Source organism: Cornus florida, unplaced genomic scaffold (assembly GCF_030987335.1).
Source record: "Cornus florida cultivar Cherokee Brave unplaced genomic scaffold, ASM3098733v1 CherokeeBrave_3.0.0_Hap2_Chr05, whole genome shotgun sequence".
Lineage (NCBI taxonomy): Eukaryota > Viridiplantae > Streptophyta > Magnoliopsida > Cornales > Cornaceae > Cornus > Cornus florida.
Genome location: NW_026775575.1, coordinates 116,280,935 through 116,299,460, shown reverse-complemented (window position 1 = coordinate 116,299,460; position 18,526 = coordinate 116,280,935). Strand labels below are relative to the sequence as shown.

At 38.3% G+C, this 18,526-nt stretch overlaps 1 protein-coding gene across 1 annotated transcript; it reads right to left on the bottom strand.

The window, feature by feature from the left end:
* Positions 1 to 2,458: 2,458 nt before the first annotated feature.
* LOC132308875 (lipoyl synthase 2, mitochondrial) lies at positions 2,459 to 7,206 on the bottom strand. Its single transcript, XM_059807145.1, has 4 exons — positions 6,581 to 7,206; positions 4,685 to 4,896; positions 3,623 to 4,002; positions 2,459 to 2,883 (listed from the first exon to the last, which is right to left on the bottom strand). Exons 1-4 carry the CDS (start codon positions 7,117 to 7,119, stop codon positions 2,776 to 2,778), a joined length of 1,239 nt encoding a protein of 412 aa, XP_059663128.1. The 5' UTR covers positions 7,120 to 7,206; the 3' UTR covers positions 2,459 to 2,775.
* Positions 7,207 to 18,526: the final 11,320 nt, after the last annotated feature.

Here is an 18,526-nt window from a genome sequence, read left to right as displayed (position 1 = left end):
CTATATAAATGAACGCCATGCAAACGTTTTCTTTTTAGTATTTGGATTCGATGCATATCTGTGTTGTGAGGCATATAGTTTTAAGTTTATGAACCGACTTTATGATTCTTGACTCAAAAATTCATAATAAATATATCAATAAATAGATAAATCGGTAATTTGTGTTACAATAATAAATAAATAAATCGGTAATCGGATTTAAAATGATTTCTAATTAGATTACCTTTTATACTCAAGATTCTTGACTCAAGAATCTTGAGTATTAGGTTTCTCACTTACAATTTTCCGACTCAGTTGAACTGTCCGGCCTAATTTTTCTTCTCGTCTTTCCCCTCCTAACACTGATCTACTTAAATCCTGTGCGCTTTGAAGTAACAAAGAAGGGAGATATATCATTATATCATTATATATCTATATATCTATCCACAAGCAGGACAAACATTCCTCTTAGACAGAACGTTCGCTAAAGGAGGCTTCTACTTATATCTACGAAATTGATTGCTTTGATTCAACTTTGAGTGTTACAAACAAAAACTTACCCATTTTGAAAAGGCAAAAAAAAAAAATGTGTAATAAACAAAAAAAAGTAAGGGAAGAAGAAGTATCCTTTACTGTCAAAGTATGGTGAGGTTTCATAATTAAGGAAACAATTTTGTCACCAGTTCCAATTAATTAAGAAACTTGATATGGTAATTAATTAGGTGATATATATAATATATGGTATTGATAATCAATAAATGGATATTCTGCATATTGTTGTTCCATCCAGGTTTATGTAAAATCTCAGGGCTTAAGCAGATTTGATTTCCACGAACCTCAAAACACAAAACTTTGAGAGTGACTTATTTAATATTCTAAGCACTTCAATTTTATCTCCTATATATATATTTTGTTAAGTAGCCAACACTTCTTTTGTGACCCCAGCTTCTATCATCATCATGACATTGATCAATCAGTGTCAAACCAGCCTCACCTCTTCATAATTAATTATCTACCGGAAGATGTATGTTATTAATTAGTTTCTCTTCTTACTCTACTACTTTTAAATTATCTTTTATCTAATTTGCTTAATTTAGATTCTGAATATAAAATACTTACAATACTCCTTGGAAATCGGTGTGAAGACCAAATCAATCCAATGGTGATGTTTTTCTGTAACATGTTATAATATTAATTTGTACAAAATATTAAACACAAATCATAATCACAAAAAATTAAATTTTATTATTTCCGTATGTCTATAATGTATAAAAAAAAATTTATTTCCGTATGTCTATAATGTATAAATAAATATAAATACTTCCATCATGACAGTAAACTTCGAAGGATCAAGTCAACATAGAGATGCCGTGGAATGAACTACAATAGCCAAAGCCTAATAAATATAAATACTTCCATCATGACAGTAAACTTCGAAGGATCAAGTCAACATAGAGATGCCGTGGAATGAACTACAATAGCCAAAGCCTAGTGTAGAAATCAGCATCTCTCTCTCTCTCAACCTTTTTGCACACATAAAATTTTGCAATTGTTGTTTCATAAATATACATAATTCATGAAAAATATACCACTTTATAAAGGCAGAGGACTAGTTTCTATTGCAACCTTAATTCCACTTTTAATCAAAATAGAAAGAAATAATTAATTACCAAAAAGGTAATAATAAATTTGACCAAATCCTATAATATCAGTCTAGATATATTTGGAAAAATGATTCTTGCGCCGAATAGTTGCAGTGAATTGCTAGACCTATTCTTTTAATTGGTCAATTATGCAACCATTTAATAAAAATTATTCGGTTAGGTAATTCACTGCAAGTGTCCGGTGTGACCATCACTACTCATTACTACCAATTAAAATAGAGTAGTGATACTTACACCGTAGTGAAGTGTCTAACCGAATAATTTTTAATTGGATATTTATATCAAATACAAATAAGTGATAGGCTCTATTTCTTTATTTATTGCATAATTGACCAATTAAAAAAATAGGTTTAGCAATTTAATGCAACAATTATTTTCTATTAAAATATATCATATGTCCAAATCATGTGCTGTGAAATAATAAAATTCTCACATTTTCCCATTGACTCATGATAATTTTATGTTTGATAAAAGAGTGTTGCAAATTTAAAAAATATAAGGACGAGTTAAATCTAAAATTGAAAGGACTCGGAACAATTGATCACGTGAACTTTTCATTTTTCTTTTTTCTACAGGTAGATTATTGGTTATTTTGTTTTGCTAAATAATGTACACTTTCTAATATATATATAAATGAGAAGGAAATTTATAAGTAAAAATTGTGATACTGTTTGAAGGCTTATTCCACGAGCCATTTCAATGGAATACGTAGATCCTCTCTATGAAGAAGCTCGTTTCAAAATCAAACCTCTTGCTGGGGTTTGAGAAGAAGGTATAGGAAAATGGAAAAACGCCATTGGTTAAATCAGCTGCTATACTTGAAACTTTGAAATTGGATATACAACTGGAACATATTATGATTAAACATTATTACAGATCAGATCAGATCAGACCAGACCAGCTCAATCTCCTCTGATTCTGACAACAAACCTACTAGACTGGGTAAGATCCGAAACACAATCTTATCTTCCCCGCCCCCCAAAACCATTATATAATCTGAAAAAATTTACTTCAGATATATGCTGAAGCTCATTAGCTTTGAAGTTGCTAAAAAATTCCCAAACATTACAACAAAATGATGTGTTTATGGTATTAAATAACACGATCAAACTTCCATCAAAGAGTCACAACACTATAATGAAGATGCAGCACGATCTGATTCTATCATGGATTTGATGTAGAATTCACCTGCCTTGTAGGAGGACCTGACCATGGGACCCGATGCCACATACCGAAATCCCTGCCACATTTCATGCAGAAATTAATTTCTTAAAAATATCCAAACCATACACGTAAGAAAACTAAACTAAGCACTCCCATGCATGTTTCCATCTTACTGAGATGGACCATGTTATTCTACCATAGTCCATAGATATCACCCTATACATGTTCAAGGGGTACATATAATGTTGTATGTTAAAAAAGTTGTATGTGAGATACTTCATAAGTGTGTTACAGACATCACGTGAGAATATAAGAAACCATAGATATATGTGCTACACGAATCACTCATCTGGTGTTTGTAGTAAGTGGAGGATTGAGTGGGGAGATACAATTGGTCCATGGGCATACTTGAAATTAAATAAATTATTCAACTAAACATTATTACTAGCAATTTAATGTAGATATAACATGATGGTTAATCTACAATGCAGTTGATCAATGACATCACTAAGAAATTGTTAGAGTGTATAATTCAAATTAGGATATACTCAATTGCCTCGTTTACTCGAAAAGAATAATGGAAGAAAGAGAGGAAAAAAAAGGAAGTGGGGAAATAGGACACTGTTAAACTAGCCAGCACATATTCTACCAGTAGAGACAAGAAATACTGGTCATACCAATTCACAAATATAACTCAATAGCTCAAATTACTATCCCCATATTACCCTTTACCTCATAGAAAATATTGCATGCAAAGAGCAATTTAACCAGATACAAAAAAACAAAAATTTTGAAATAATAGGGTTGGAGCAAACCATTTCCATGCCAAGAGTTCGGTAATTGTCAAAAGCCTCGGGGGTTATGTACTCAGATACTGGCATATGTCGCTTTGATGGTCTCATATACTGACCAAAAGTCATCACATCAACACCAGCTTCCCTCACCTTCTCCATTGTTCTCACCACTTGCTCAGGTGTTTCCCCACACCCCAACATTACTGAAGTCTTAGTAAGTGTACCAGCAGGAGCATAGCCCTTAGCCATCATTAAAACATCTAAGGATTGCTTAAAATTAGCACGGCGATCTCGAACTGCACTCTGAAGCTCTTCAACTGTTTCAATGTTATGAGCAAGGACATCTAATCCTGATTTTGCAACTTTCTCTACACACCCAGGGTCCCCTCGAAAATCAGGAACTGATAATCAAAATAACACAAGAAAAATTAACAAAAAAGAAGTGAGATGCATTCAGAAATCTAGAGATGCATTTGTGCATTAGAATTCCTTCCTGTTATGCCTATTTCAATATGATGTGGCACAATAATATCTGCATGGATTTCTCAACAATGCATTCCAAGTCTTGATGAGTTCAACGTCAGTTGCATAACATGGTCAAGATGTCCTTTCGTATATACTTACTTTATTGTTATTAACTTATTATGAGCTTCACTAATTTTTTTTATTTTTAAATACAAAGGTACAACAAAAACTTCAGCAGCTTGAGTAGGAAAAGAACCAGACCACCAACCAGATGATCAAATGCAACCAATCTAGGGGCTTTCCTAAGTCCTAACCCCTCCGCCACGGATTTCTGAATATTTCCCAAAAGAACACTAAAAATTCAATAAATTTAGTAATTGTTGTATCAAACTGTCGATCAAGCCCTTGCTTTTGAGGCAAAGGCTTCACCAGTGAAATTAGTTACAAGTTTCAGCATATGTAGCATGTTTAAAATTGTCTCAAACAGCCCACATTTAGGGTGGACTTCAGTTAAAATTTTTGCCACTTTTTAGATCCGGTTGCTCCAACTTCCAACATGCAGAATCCCATCAATTGCATCAATTGATTCACATACTTCAAGAATACAATAACTCATACCTAAGGCTTCTATCAGCATATTTGGCTTTAACGTCTTCAACTTCTGCACTGTCTCAGCAAAATGACCACTTCCTTGGTCAGGTAAATCATCACGGTCAACGCTAGTAATCACCACATAATCCAAACCCCAAGATGCAATTGCCTCAGCCACATTGGACGGTTCATTTGGATCAGGAGGAGGAGGAGTACGTGATGTCTTCACATTGCAGAATCTGAAATTCAATATTAACATAACCAATGAAATGACCATATGCACAATGAATATGAAGGTTCTAACCAAATCAATATAGCGCCTACCATGGTTGGAACAGCTCCAAGTGTAGATGTATGAAAATCTAAAGTTAAGCACAAACATCTCCAATATAGGGAGCAGAACTCCAATTATATTCTTAGAGCAACAAAAGTAAGCAAATGATGACTTGGAAAACTCTGAATATAGACATATGAAAAGCTAATATGTCACATATGATTCTGCAATAGGTATACAGCATTCGTGTAAGCAAAGCAATAACATCTGTGCAGAACTAATCTACCACCCCCACCCAACACAACACAACACAACATATGATAAGTCATCTGTAGAATTCCTAGGACAAAGGAAATACTTCTATTTTGGTACAATAAGCATGCACATCACTGACATGGATAACATAGAGTCAGAGCCGGTGAGAATGAGAATGCATTGAAATGAAGTTGACCAGGTAAAAAAAAAAAAAACTAACTAAAAAAACAGAGGGAATGAGTTTACCTCACTTATTATTATTCTTGATCATCTAATAAGCAGGCCCTATGTACATTTTAGATGCATCAGTCTTAAGTAAATACACTTTTTCCACATAATAAGACACAATGAAAATTTGTGATGCATAGTTTAGAATTCACAATAAAATACACCAATAGGTTTCCATTGTTACATCCCTCAACACAAAGTTTGTAGATTTTTCTTTTTATTTGCATAGACATGGACATGAATTACGGATACGACACAAAACAACAAATTGGGACAATGAATTGTGAAAAGATAGGGCATGCACACAAGAAGGACACCGCATGTATACTTGGGCACGCATCACTTTGATGCCTCCTCTCCTCCTACCACTGCCCTAACAAATCTTCATTTCTTACTTCTGCTTTCAAATATTGTCTATCTTTTAATTGGAAATTTTGGAACTTATATATGAGCCCTTACTTTGCTTTTCCTTTCAAATTATCTTGTAACTAGGGTAAAAGAAAGCCAAATCGCAGCTTTCTGTGTTGCTAGCCGTAGACTGGGGAGTTTATATGAAGTGTCGACCATATGTCTGAAATTATAATTTTATATATATATATATATATATAATTTTACGATCCACCTCAAAGATGTGTAGAACACATTTTAAGAAAATTAATTGGGCACCCTTTTCTCTACTATGATTTTTAACAAAATGACTACCCAGAGCAATTTGTCAAGCACTTATAAAAAATAAATTAAATTCGATGTCAAGTATGAGATCATAAATTGTTGACAATAATTATTAGTCCCTAATTACTATTGCCTTGTATAGAGCACAAGTATGTCTAGTTGCTCATGTCTACCAATCTGATTTGCAAATGAAATGTCATAATAAACCTAACTATGGGTTCCTTCTAATAGTATCTGATCTAAAATGAAGATTGTACGGTTTGTACTGCCAACCTCAACTTTCTCATCCTATTATAATCCCCACACTAACCCTAAATAACATAAATTAAAATGATATTTTGTTATTTACTCACCAAAAACAAATCTTTCCGCAAAATTTATTCATTCATGCCAGCAATTGATCTTTATCAATATTCATTGCCATTAAAAAATGCAAAGAAATTGAAATGAGAATCAGATTAAAAATATAATATGAACTTAATTGAATGGCTCACCTGCAACCTCTGGTACAAGTATCTCCAAGAATCATAATAGTGGCCGTGGCCGTCCCGGTTTCGCCACCGGACCAACATTCACCCAAATTAGGGCATCGAGCCTCTTCGCAGACGGTGTGGAGCTTCAATTCTCTCAACTTCTTCTTGATCTGCGTGTACTTTTCTCCTCCGGGGATGGACTCCTTCATCCATTTGGGCTTCGGGAGGGGTTTCTTCTTCGTGCCAACCTCGACCGAGTACTCGTCTTTGGATTGGAGGCGAATGAAGTCGGTGAGCGTCGGAGATTCGTCGGCGAGGCGGTGTCGAAGATCCTCTAGGGTTTGAGGGTAGGGCGATTTGGAGGATTCAGTGGAGGGAGGTGATGATGGTGATGAAGAGAAAGATTGAAGAGAGAGATGGTTGTAGAGAGAGAGAAGAGAGGGCTGATGGCAGAGTAGATTGGTGAATTGGTTGGTGGATTTGAGGGATCGAGCGAGGGATGTAACGCGACAATGCATTCTCTCTCTCCTCTCTTTATTTCTCCAAAACAGCAGATGCATATAGAGAGAGAGAAACTCAGCGAATTGGGGTTTCCTGATAATCCACCTCTCTCTCTCCCCCGATTGTTGGTTGATTATGGTTGGCTCGGAAGAACCGTGGCCTTGTGCATACGAGAGAAGAGGAACAAGAATGCTAGTCCCAAGCGCGATCGTACACGCGCTCACCACGTTCCAGTCGCATATAGAAATGTAAGAATGTCCGCGCTTCGCCAACGAAAAGCGCGTGAAGCCGCTACCATTTCTTTATGGACGATATGTGCTTTCTTAAGGCCGCCACCTTAGATTAATGCATGTACGAAGTAGTATTTAGATTAATTTGACCCCAAAAAAAGTTGAGTTACTCCATGTAGTATTAGTAGTTATTGCAAGTGACTAGTTGGAGTTGTTGAGTTTTTCACGTTGTTCCAGAGTCGATGTTCGAGTATTGTGATTTTGTGCTAAAGTTAATGAACAATGAATGAGTGGTATGTGATAAAAAATTAAAAATTAGTATTGACACGTTTAGGTGGTGGGATTATAATTGCGAGTATAATGCAATAATTGTATAAGGTGATAGACCAAAAAAAAAATTGTATGAGAGTAATGGTTTTTAACAATAAGAATATATAACGAAATATTATCAAAATTGAATGCAAGTATTTTTAAGATTTCAATTAAAATTATAAATAAATTTATTTTTAGTAGGGACGACTGCCGAACTGAGCCCTCTGGTCCTAATTGTATGAAATTATAGCCTTATTGGTGGAGTGTGGATTTAGTACAAAACTAAGTGCATGGCTTACTAGCAGCCCAAAACCAGGGAACCTCCCCATTTCACATTTTCCATTTCCCTCGACCTCCTACCATAAATATGAAAGTTGATGTTGCACCTTTAATTAAATAGTTTGGTACAAAACTGATATTTCATTGTAGAATTTTATTTATTTTGCAAAGTAGAATTTTAATCCAAAGTAGTAGTTATTTAATCCAAAGTAGTAGTAGAATTTTATTTATTTTGCAATCGATTATACTTTGATTCTGATGTGTCTACTATTTAATCCAAAGTAGTAGTTATAATGAACTCCATCATACATAGAGCACTGGGACAAGTATTTTTTTTTTTATTTCAAAAAAAAAAAAAAAAAAAAAAAAAAAAAAAAAAAAAAAAAAACCGTCCCTTCTATTTAGATATAGGGATTATTACATATAAATGGGGTTAGGGTACCATATTTACTAAAAAGTTGAGTCAAAATCACATAGTTTCTTTAAAATGAGTTTGACCCAAAAGCTGAGGTGGCACATGAAAAAATACTGTTTCATATTTCTGTTGCCTAAAATACCCTTCTTCCTATTTTATGTGTTGCCTAAAATGCCCTTTTTTACACTTATCTAATTTCAAGCCCTAATGCCTCTTTCATATTCCATTCGTGCCGCCCTCTCTCTCCCCCCTTTTTTGTAAACAGCGATCAACAAACCCCTAACCATTTCCGTGCCTTTCGTGTAACGAAGAAGATGATGTACAGTGAACAGCGACCGGCGACCGACGATCAATGAGCAGCGACCAGAGGGGAGCGACAGCCAGCGACCAGTTGTTCAGTTCTACCAGGATGAAGGTACCTTTTCATTCTTGAATGCTTTCTGTTCATCTTGTTCCTTTTGTTGCTTAACAAAATCATGAAAAATGTGTCATCCTTAGCAGGATTTTTGCTGATTTGGGTTCTAACTATTTTTTATTTTTTATTTTTTAATTTCTGTGAAAAGAGAAGAATTTTTTTACTAGAAGGTGTTTAAAGTTCACACCCAATTTTTCTTGCCTTCTTTTAGTTTCTACCCGATTCATCACCAACTGTTTGGCACTGAATAGTCATTTTCTCTCTGGTTAGAATATAGTCTTTGGTGTGTTCATGCCTATTAATTGTTAAATATTCATACATTTTTTAAAAAATTAAATCTTTATTCATTCTACTATGTTCCCTAATTTTTTTCTCTAGTATGGATGCTAAAAAAATTTAACATTTTTTTTTAGGGGAAAAATTAGATTTTTGTGACCAAACTTGAACAAAATTGCTCTAAATTATGTATACAAATATTTTTAGATTATAATGGAATCGGTGATATTTGAGAAAAAATGTAACGAAAATGTCCAAATTATGTACACAAATAAATATAAATGACCAAAATATACACATTGCCTCACTCAAGCAGTGTTACTGTCGATCCCTAATGTCCTAGTCGTGTCATCTAACCTACCTTGCCTAATAATAAGTTTATCAATCGACCAGAACGCATGAGTGCAGGATCCAAAATATCAGCTCTATTTGTTACCTGCAGTTCATGAGATTACGAAATACTGCATTACTAACTTGGATAATAATTTAAGTTAACTGAAATTTTATTAGTGAAGTAGTTATTTGTTGGTGGCATCTGAAGCATGGCTCATAGACACGGGCACAGATGAGTCTGCTATGACTCAGCCGGTGAGGAAAACTATAATCTGAAGACACTCAAAATGTAGAAACCATAGCCCAGAATTATATTTGTCCCTTCAACAAAGTAAGAAGTTCTGAAGATACAATCTCCATGCCAAAAATATGGGGACAAAATAAAACTCTGCTAATTATTGAATTCAAAACCTTCTAAATGCTCACAATTGCCTGAACGTGTGACCAGAGAACTAAAAGTGTGTTTAATTAAAGGCAAACATAAAAACCTTTATCCGTTCATCACTACTAAATCCATCAAGCTGATTGATTAACTCCAACATTGTCTGTTGGACCTCTCTATCTCCACTGACTTCACTGCCTTGAAAGAAACAATTTACAATCAATTAGTCACATTATGACATAACTTCTTAAGTATTCAATCCAAAATCCATTACACCAAGATTTAGAAAATTGCCTAAGGCAGATTAGAAAATTACACATAAAATAGAGATATGGCATACCTGTCAAACCGCTTTGTGCCTATAACATCAATTTAATCTATAAAAATAATGCAAGGAGATTTCTCCTTCGCAAGCTAAAAAACATCACGAACAAGTTTTGTTGCATCCCCAATGAACATCTATGAATAGTACAAGTATGATTTACTACTTCAATTTTAAAAAATAAATCCTAATAAACACTTAAATAAATCAACCAAGAGATATTCTTTGTTATGGATGTCAAAAAAGTATAGGAAATTTATTTTTATAATTCTAAATAATGTTCTTGTTAATTTTACCAACTGGAAAAGTGAGTTCCATATAACTACTCAAGTCATTTACACAAATGTCATCTCCTTAGTTTAAGACTAGATACAGTTTAGCAGATTTTTTTTGTTTACGAGTCCAAACGTCTTTTAGGATTCAAACCAAAAGAGTAAATTTCCATTATAAAAGCAACAAACGGAAACAAGAAACAATATATCCATTTCCTGATGTACCAAAAAAGATAAAAAGGGAAAGATCAAGTACAGGAATATTTGATGCAAATTCATCAAAAGCAATCAACATCCTAAACTAAAAAAAAAACATATATTTCGAAAACTGAATTGACAGACTTTTCAGGAAGGGAAAACAAAAGTCTTTGAAATCTCCAAAGTTAAATATGATAGGGATTATTACATATAAATGGGGTTAGGACACCATATTTACTAAGAGGCTGAGTCAAAGTCTCATAGTTTACCTAAAATGAGTTTGACCCAAAAGCTGAGGTGGCACATGGATTTCAGCAAACTCAACAAGAAGATTATGTTCCAACCACATAACTTACAACTTCAAAGACAACAAGAGCTGGACAAAAAAAAGTATGCCAAAAACTTCAAAGACAAATTAAAGTTTTTTATCTTTATGTTGTCTTTGAAGTTTTTGGCATCCTTTTTTTTGTCCACCTCTTATTGACACACATATATTATTTTTCCATTAGTGGACAAATTAAAGTTTTTGATCTTTATGTTGTCTTTGAAGTTTTTGGCATCCTTTTTTTTGTCCACCTCTTATTGTCTTTGAAGTTGTAAGTTATGTGGTTGGAACATAATCTTTTTGTTGAGTTTGCTGAAATCCATGTGCCACCTCAGCTTTTGGGTCAAACTCATTTTAGGCAAACTATGGGACTTTGACTCAGCCTCTTAGTAAATATGGTGCCCTAACCCCATTTATATGTAATAATCCCTATCATATTTAACTTTGGAGATTCCAAAGACTTTTGTTTTCCCTTCCTGAAAATCCAGTCAATTCAGTTTTCGAAACATATGTTTTTTTTTTTTAGTTTAGGATTTTGATTGCTTTTGATGAATTTGCATCAAGTATTCCTGTACTTGATCTTTCCCTTTTTATCTTTTTTGGTACATCATGAAATGGATATATTGTTTCTTGTTTCTGTTTGTTGCTTGTATAATGGAAATTTACTCTTTTGGTTTGGATCTTAAGAGACGTTTGGACTCGTAAACAAAAAAATTCTGCTAAAGTGTATCTGGTCTTAAACTAAGGAGATGACATTTGTGTAAATGACTTGAGTAATTACATGGAACTTACTTTTCCAGTTGGTAAAATTGACAAGAACATTATTCAGAATTATAAAAATAAATTTCCTATACTTTTTTGACATCCATAACAAAGAATATCTCTTGGTTGATTTATTTAAGTGTTTATTAGGATTTATTTTTTACAAATGAAGTAGTAAATCATACTTGTACGGTTCATTGATGTTCATTGGGGATGGAGCAAAACTTGTTCGTGATGTTTTTCAGCTTGCGAAGGAGAAATCTCCTTGCATTATTTTTGTAGATGAAATTGATGCTATAGGCACAAAGCGGTTTGACAGGTATGCCATATCTCTATTTTATGTGTAATTTTCTAATCTGCCTTGACAATTTTCTGAATCTTGATGTAATGGATTTTAGATTGAATACTGAAGATGCAAGAAATTCATCATTTCTTTCTCTCTCTAGAATTCTTACATTTCAACCAAAAAATATCTCCTCCTTTGTTCTATCCATTACTTCTCCTATTTATAGATACTTACAAATATTGATGGACTGCTAGATCTAGGCCCGTTCCTCTGTGAGTTTTGGTCATCTTTGATGGGCTATTCGCGTTCGGCCCATATGACAGTGTCTTTCTATGGGCCTGACCCATCTGTACGAACCGGATGTCGCGTTTGTAGGTCATATCCGGCCCATGTCACTTTGGGCCTCCTCAACTGTCCCCATAATTACCCCTTGTTTAATAAGGGGGTAATTATTGAAGGCGTCTCATCATGACGTTGACGGCTCGAGAAACCCATATGGGGGAAAGGACGGTCAGATCCGGAATCAATGTTCCGGGGCTCGATGAATTTCTCGCCTTCCTGACTCTTCGGCCCTCGGGTCCCCCTCGCCTTTATAAGGCTCTAGAATACCACTTCATGCCTTTTTACCGTCTCCATCATCAGTCAAATCTCTCGCTTATCTTTTTAGAACAGTGCTAAATTTCTTCCGGTGAAATCCTTCAAGAATCATTCTTCCAGCAATCTTGCAGTGCTCTTTGTTGCTTTCTATCTCAGAGGTTAGTTTTGTTCCTTTTTACTTTCGGCAGGCTTCTTTTTACCCTTTTAGATCCTTCAATCACTTCCACCATGGTTGTAGATCTAGATGTTCTTCGTATGAGACTTAGACTTCCTGACAACATCCAAGTTAGGGTTTGCCCTAAGGATGTTAATATTATGACCGGTGCCAGCCTTCTTCCCGGCGAAGTTTTATTTACAAACCTTCAACTGAATGTCGTTAGGTTCCCTCTGCACCCCTTCTTTAATTATGTCTTCAATAGACTGGGGATATCCCCCCTGCAGGTAAACCCCAATTTCTTTAGAATCATATCCGTTATGCTACTGTTGATTCGTGACAGAAGTCTGGACCTTGACCTCATAGATCTTCTTCTGTGTTATAAGGTCAGTAAGATCCGAACTAACGAGCCATTCTACCACCTTTACCCGATCGACAAGATGTCCATATGTACGGATACAATCAAATCTGAAAAGGGTTGGAGGGATAACATTGTGAGCGTCAGTGGGGCCTGGTCTTCACCGGTTGCAGAGGATTACCCAATCCCAAGCGCATTTGGCGTCTGTTCTGTTTCCTCATATAAGAAATTCAAATCTCATAAAAACGATTGTCCCTGCGAAACATGTGTTCCTCGCTTTTGTACTTTCTTATGTCGCTCCTTAGGCATACCTTGTGATGACTTGAGCTACAGTGTTTGCAGGGATAGGAGTAATTACTTGAAGAAATACGTTCTGAACGATATTCCTTCTTGCTCAGACCTCCTCACTTCAGACAACCTTCTAGCGCTCTCATCTCTCGGCTATACCATGAGCAGGCTTCAGATTCCATCCTTTGGTAGGAGGAAAAATACTCCCCCAGCCACTTCTGCTGCTGGAGCAACCTCCTCTCCTGCATCAGCCTCTTCCTCAGCCACCATCTCTGACACCATCCCGAGTACGGTGGCTATTGATCCTGTTATCAGCACCCCTGCTACCAACCCGAGCGCGTCTCTACAAATCACTACTACCCCTGCTGCCGCTGGGGGCGCTCGGGGCAAAGAACGAGGCAAAAGGCCTCATCCTGATAGTGGAGTCAACCTTGAAGAGGAACCTCTTATAAGAAGGACCCGAGTCTCTGGGCCGAGTGCTCTCTTGCATCGCCCAGTCAGAGCTCCTGCCCCCTCCGGGCCTGTTGCAGCTGGTGCCTCTACTTCTGCTTCTGCTTCAGCTTCTCCTTCTCTTCCCGTTTTACCACCATGGGCTCCTCAGTACACCCGAACGGATGGGACGTTCGTGAAACCGAACGAGACCATGTTAAAGGATGGCCAGACCGCCATGGCGTATTATAGGAGCATGTGGACTCCGAAAGACCTTGAGGCGGCGAAAGGTCTATCCCAAAAGGATGTGTTCAGCCGCTTTCCCCAATCTGCCATGGAGGTGACTTTTATTTTCTAACTCATGAATCCTCTCATACTATTTGGTCTTGCCTTCGTCCGACCAGGCTATCGGTTTAACCAGTATTCATGTATATCTATGCAGACTTTGTTCGGTATGATGGTTATGCAGAAGCAGGTGGAAATGGGGAACGCCAGGGCCCGTAAGTTCTCTGATAGCCTGGAGGTGGCTAATAAGGAAAACGACCTTCTCGCCAGCAAGAATACCGAGGTATTGGCTCGGCTTGAAGAAACCGAAAAAGAAAGAGATGTCCTGAAGAAGAAAAACGACTCTCTTCAAGATGAGAAGGATGTCCTCCAGCTTGAGAAGAGTGTCTGGCAAACTGAACGTGATTCAATCAGAGACGAAAAGGCAGAGCTCCAGCGCCTTCTGGCTGATAAACAGTCTGCTCGGATGGCTTTTGAGAAAAGAGCTCTGGACGCGCAATACTCTGATTGATACCATCAGCAGAGTGAATGGTGGAATGCTGGCTCTTCATGCTCGGTTCTCAAGAGTCGGAGCTCTTAGATATGCTCAGGGATTCCGAGATGGTTTCTCCGACCGAGTTTCGGCTGAGGGACAGACCAGCTCAACTCCAGATGAGATTGATAAGGATTTAGGGATTGATCCTCTGGGGGTCTATGTTGACCCAGAACCCACCGAAGCCGAGCATATATTTGATGAATGTTAGGAGATTACTTCCTCTAGGATCACTACAGCTCCTCCTACCGTTCAGCCTCTAACCGCTCTTCATTCGTCAACTGTGGTATCCCCCATAGTCACTGCTGACGTTGGCCCCCAGCAGAATGACTCTGTTATTCATCTTGATTCCCTACCTCGTGAGGGTGAGATGGCTGACGGGACCGAGAAGGCGGATCGGCACAACCAGAAGGCTGTTGGTACTGAGGCAGCTAGCTAGGACTCCTCCAGACTCTTCAATTCCATACTTTTTTGTAATAATGTGCCTTGAATACTTCATTTTTTGTAACTCCAATGCTTATCATGAATAAGATGACAGGACTCTTTTTTCTCTTTTTTCTTTGTGTTACGCTCTGTTCAAACCCATTTTAAATATATATATATATATATATATATATATATATATATATATATTAACTTTGTCGTGTGCGTGTTTTTGGCAAGTGCCTGGCGTTCGGCTTATGGTGCCAGCTGCCACTTATCTTGCTTAAGTGCCTGGCGCTCGGCTAGAATGCCACTTGCCACTTGGCTTTTCATTTTTTAGCAAGTGTCTGGCGTTCGGCTTATGATGCCAGCTGCCACTTATCTTGTTTAAGTGCCTGGCGCTCGGCTAGAATGCCACTTGCCACTTGGCTTTTCATTTTTTAGCAAGTGCCTGGCGTTCGGCTTATGGTGCCAGCTGCCATTTATCTTGCTTAAGTGCCTGGCGCTCGGCTAGAATGCCACTTGCCACTTGGCTTTTCATTGTTTAGCAAGTGCCTGGCGTTCGGCTTATGATGCCAGCTGCCACTTATCTTGTTTAAGTGCCTGGCACTCGGCTAGAATGCCACTTGCCACTTGGCTTTTCATTTTTTAGCAAGTGCTTAGCGTTCGGCTTATGGTGCCAGCTGCCACTTATCTTGCTTAAGTGCCTGGCGCTCGGCTAGAATGCCACTTGCTACTTGGCTTTTCATTTTTTAGCAAGTGCCTGGCGTTCGGCTTATGGTGCCAGCTGCCACTTATCTTGCTTAAGTGTCTGGCGCTCGGCTAGAATGCCACTTGGCTTTTCATTTTTTTAAAAACCCATTGAAAAGGAAAGTTATTTTTATAAATTTTTGCACATTCATACGTACTTGATTGACAACAAACAACACCCAATAAAGCCGAAACTTAGCTTTTATTGGTAGTACCTCTTCAGAGACGTGGCATTCTAGGGCTTGCTGACCAACCTTCCCGCCATGGTCTCTAACGTATATGCTCCCTTCCCTATGACTTCTGCAATTCTGTATGGGCCTTCCCATGGTGGCATCATTTTTTTGACTATCCCCACCTTTCTTTTCAGAACCAGATCGCCAGGGGCAAAATCTCTGTGTTTCACTCTTTTGTTGTGACTATTCGCCAATACTTGCTGGTATGATGCTAACCTTATTGCTGCAGCGTCCCTCTTTTCGTATATCATATCGAGGTTCAATCTTAACATTCTGTTGTTCTGATCTCGACTCCATGCTAAGCTTCTGATAGTTGGGACCAAGTGCTCAACCGGTATAACCGCCTCGGTACCATATGCCATTACAAACGGGCTCTCCCCAGTCGGCCGCTTTGGGGTGGTTCTGTAAGCCCACAGGACGTTCGGGAGCTCATCCAACCACTTCCCTTTATGGTCCACCAGCTTCTTCTTAATGCAGGTGAAAATTGTTCTGTTTGTAATTTCTGCTTGTCCATTGGCCTGGGGATGACTTACTGCAGCCAACATCTGATTAATTCCATACTCCTCCAGCAGCTCTCTTACTTGCTTGTTGTCGAGGTTCGTGCCATTATCCATGACTATTGACCTTGGAATGCCGAAACGGCAGATAATATTGCTCCAAATAAATCGTCTCACATGAGTCTGAGTCACGCTTGGATATGGTTCTGCTTCCACCCACTTAGTGAAGTAATCCGTGGCCAGTAGCACATACTTGTTCTGAGCTCTTGCCGTTGGCAGAGGACCGACCACATCCATCCCCCATTGCGCGAAAGGCCATGGCGAGGCCATTACGTGCAATTCCTCAGGTGGTTGGTGGATCAATGGTCCATATCGTTGGCATTTATCGCACCTTCGAGAGAACTCCTCCGCATCTCTTGACATGTTCGGCCAGAAATACCCTTGTGTCATTGCTTTATGCGCTAACGATCTTCCCCTAGAATGATTGCCACATACGCCTTCATGAATAGCTCGCAACACCTGCTGCGACTCTGCGGGGGTGACACACTTCAAGTATGGGCCAGAGTAGGACCTTCTGTACAGCTGGCTATGCACGATGGCGTATTTTGCAGCATTCTTTTTTATTTTCCTAGCTTCATCCCTTTGCATAGGCAAAACGCCATCTCGAATATAAGTGATGATGGGATCAATCCAACTCGGTTCATACGGTATGACATTGACTTGCCAAGGGTCAGAGTCCAAAGGTTCTTCGAAAATAGATTGCTGGGTCAATATTCCTATTGGAATCACCCTCGCCAATGTTTCACCGGAACTCGAAGCACTACATGCTAACCGGTCCGCATCTGCGTTCTGTTCCCTCGGTAACTGTATGAATTCAATCTTTGCAAAGTCCTTGGCTTTATGCAGAACGACAGAACGATATGCCTCCATCGTGTCATCCTTGGTCACGTACTCACCATTTACCTGCCGAACAATCAACTGTGAGTCACTATAAACAGTCAAACTTCTGACCTGTAGCTCTCTGGCCAACTTTAACCCATTCAGCAACGCCTCGTATTCCGCTTCATTATAGGTGGCTCGGAACTCAAGTCTGAGTGCTTGACTTAAAGAAGTACCCTCTGGAGTTTGCAGTTTAACCCCAATTCCAGCCCCCATCTGGTTAGAGGAGCCATCCACATAAAGTTTCCAAGAGCCGCACCTAAGGTCTTCTTCCGTATCCTCAGAGTCACATTCTAACAGGAAATCGGCTACCGCTTGTCCTTTGACAGCTGTTCTCGGCTCATACGTTATGTCAAATGAACTTAACTCTATGGCCCACTTTGTCATTCTGCTCGAGAGTTCTGGCTTGTGCATAAGCACTCTGATTGGAAAAGTTGTTAGAACAGCTATAGGGTGGGATTCGAAATAATGCCTCAACTTTCTTTTTGCGTTTACAAGTGAAAGTATCACCCGTTCGGCCTTCGAGTATCTTCGTTCTGCCTCGGTCATTGTTTTACTGACATAAAATACCGGGTGTTGCACCCCTTCCTTGCAACGAATCAGAACGGCACTTGTCGCAACACTAGATACTCCAAGATATAGAAATAACTTTTCTTCTGGATCCGGGGCTGACAGGACTGGTGGATTCTGCATATATTCCTTCAAATGGGACAATGCTTGTCGTTGCTCATCTTCCCAGACCTGTCTTCCATGACTCCGAATCGTGTCAAAGAACGGCTTGCAGCGGTCTGACAACTTAGAAATGAATCGACTTAATACAGCTATTCGTCCTGTAAGGGCTTGCACCTCTCTGATCATCTTTGGCTCGGTATTCTTAATCAAAGCCTCTGCTTGAGCGGGGCTAACTTCGATGCCTCTACGGTTGACCACTTGTCCCAAAAACTGACCGGAACTCACACCGAACGAGCACTTGGTTGGATTGAGCCTCATCCCATATCGCCTCAGCACATCAAATACATCTTGCAGATGTTTCAGATGATCATCCTTCTTCCTACTCTTTACCACCATATCATCAATATAGGCTTCCACAATCTTTCTTATTTGATCCTTGAAAATTTTGCTAACAAGTCTTTGATAAGTTGCTCCCGCGTTCTTTAGTCCGAAAGGCATAACT

What these genes read in the sequence shown, in the direction of transcription:
- LOC132308875 (XM_059807145.1), bottom strand. Translation starts at nt 7,119, where the DNA reads ATGCATCTGCTGTTTTGGAGAAATAAAGAGAGGAGAGAGAGAATGCAT. An exon ending in ACTTGTACCAGAGGTTGCAG is followed by an intron (nt 4,897 to 6,580) that starts GTGAGCCATTCA and finishes ATTGAATTTCAG; the next exon opens with ATTCTGCAATGTGAAGACAT. An exon ending in TATGCTGATAGAAGCCTTAG is followed by an intron (nt 4,003 to 4,684) that starts GTATGAGTTATT and finishes TTTGATTATCAG; the next exon opens with TTCCTGATTTTCGAGGGGAC.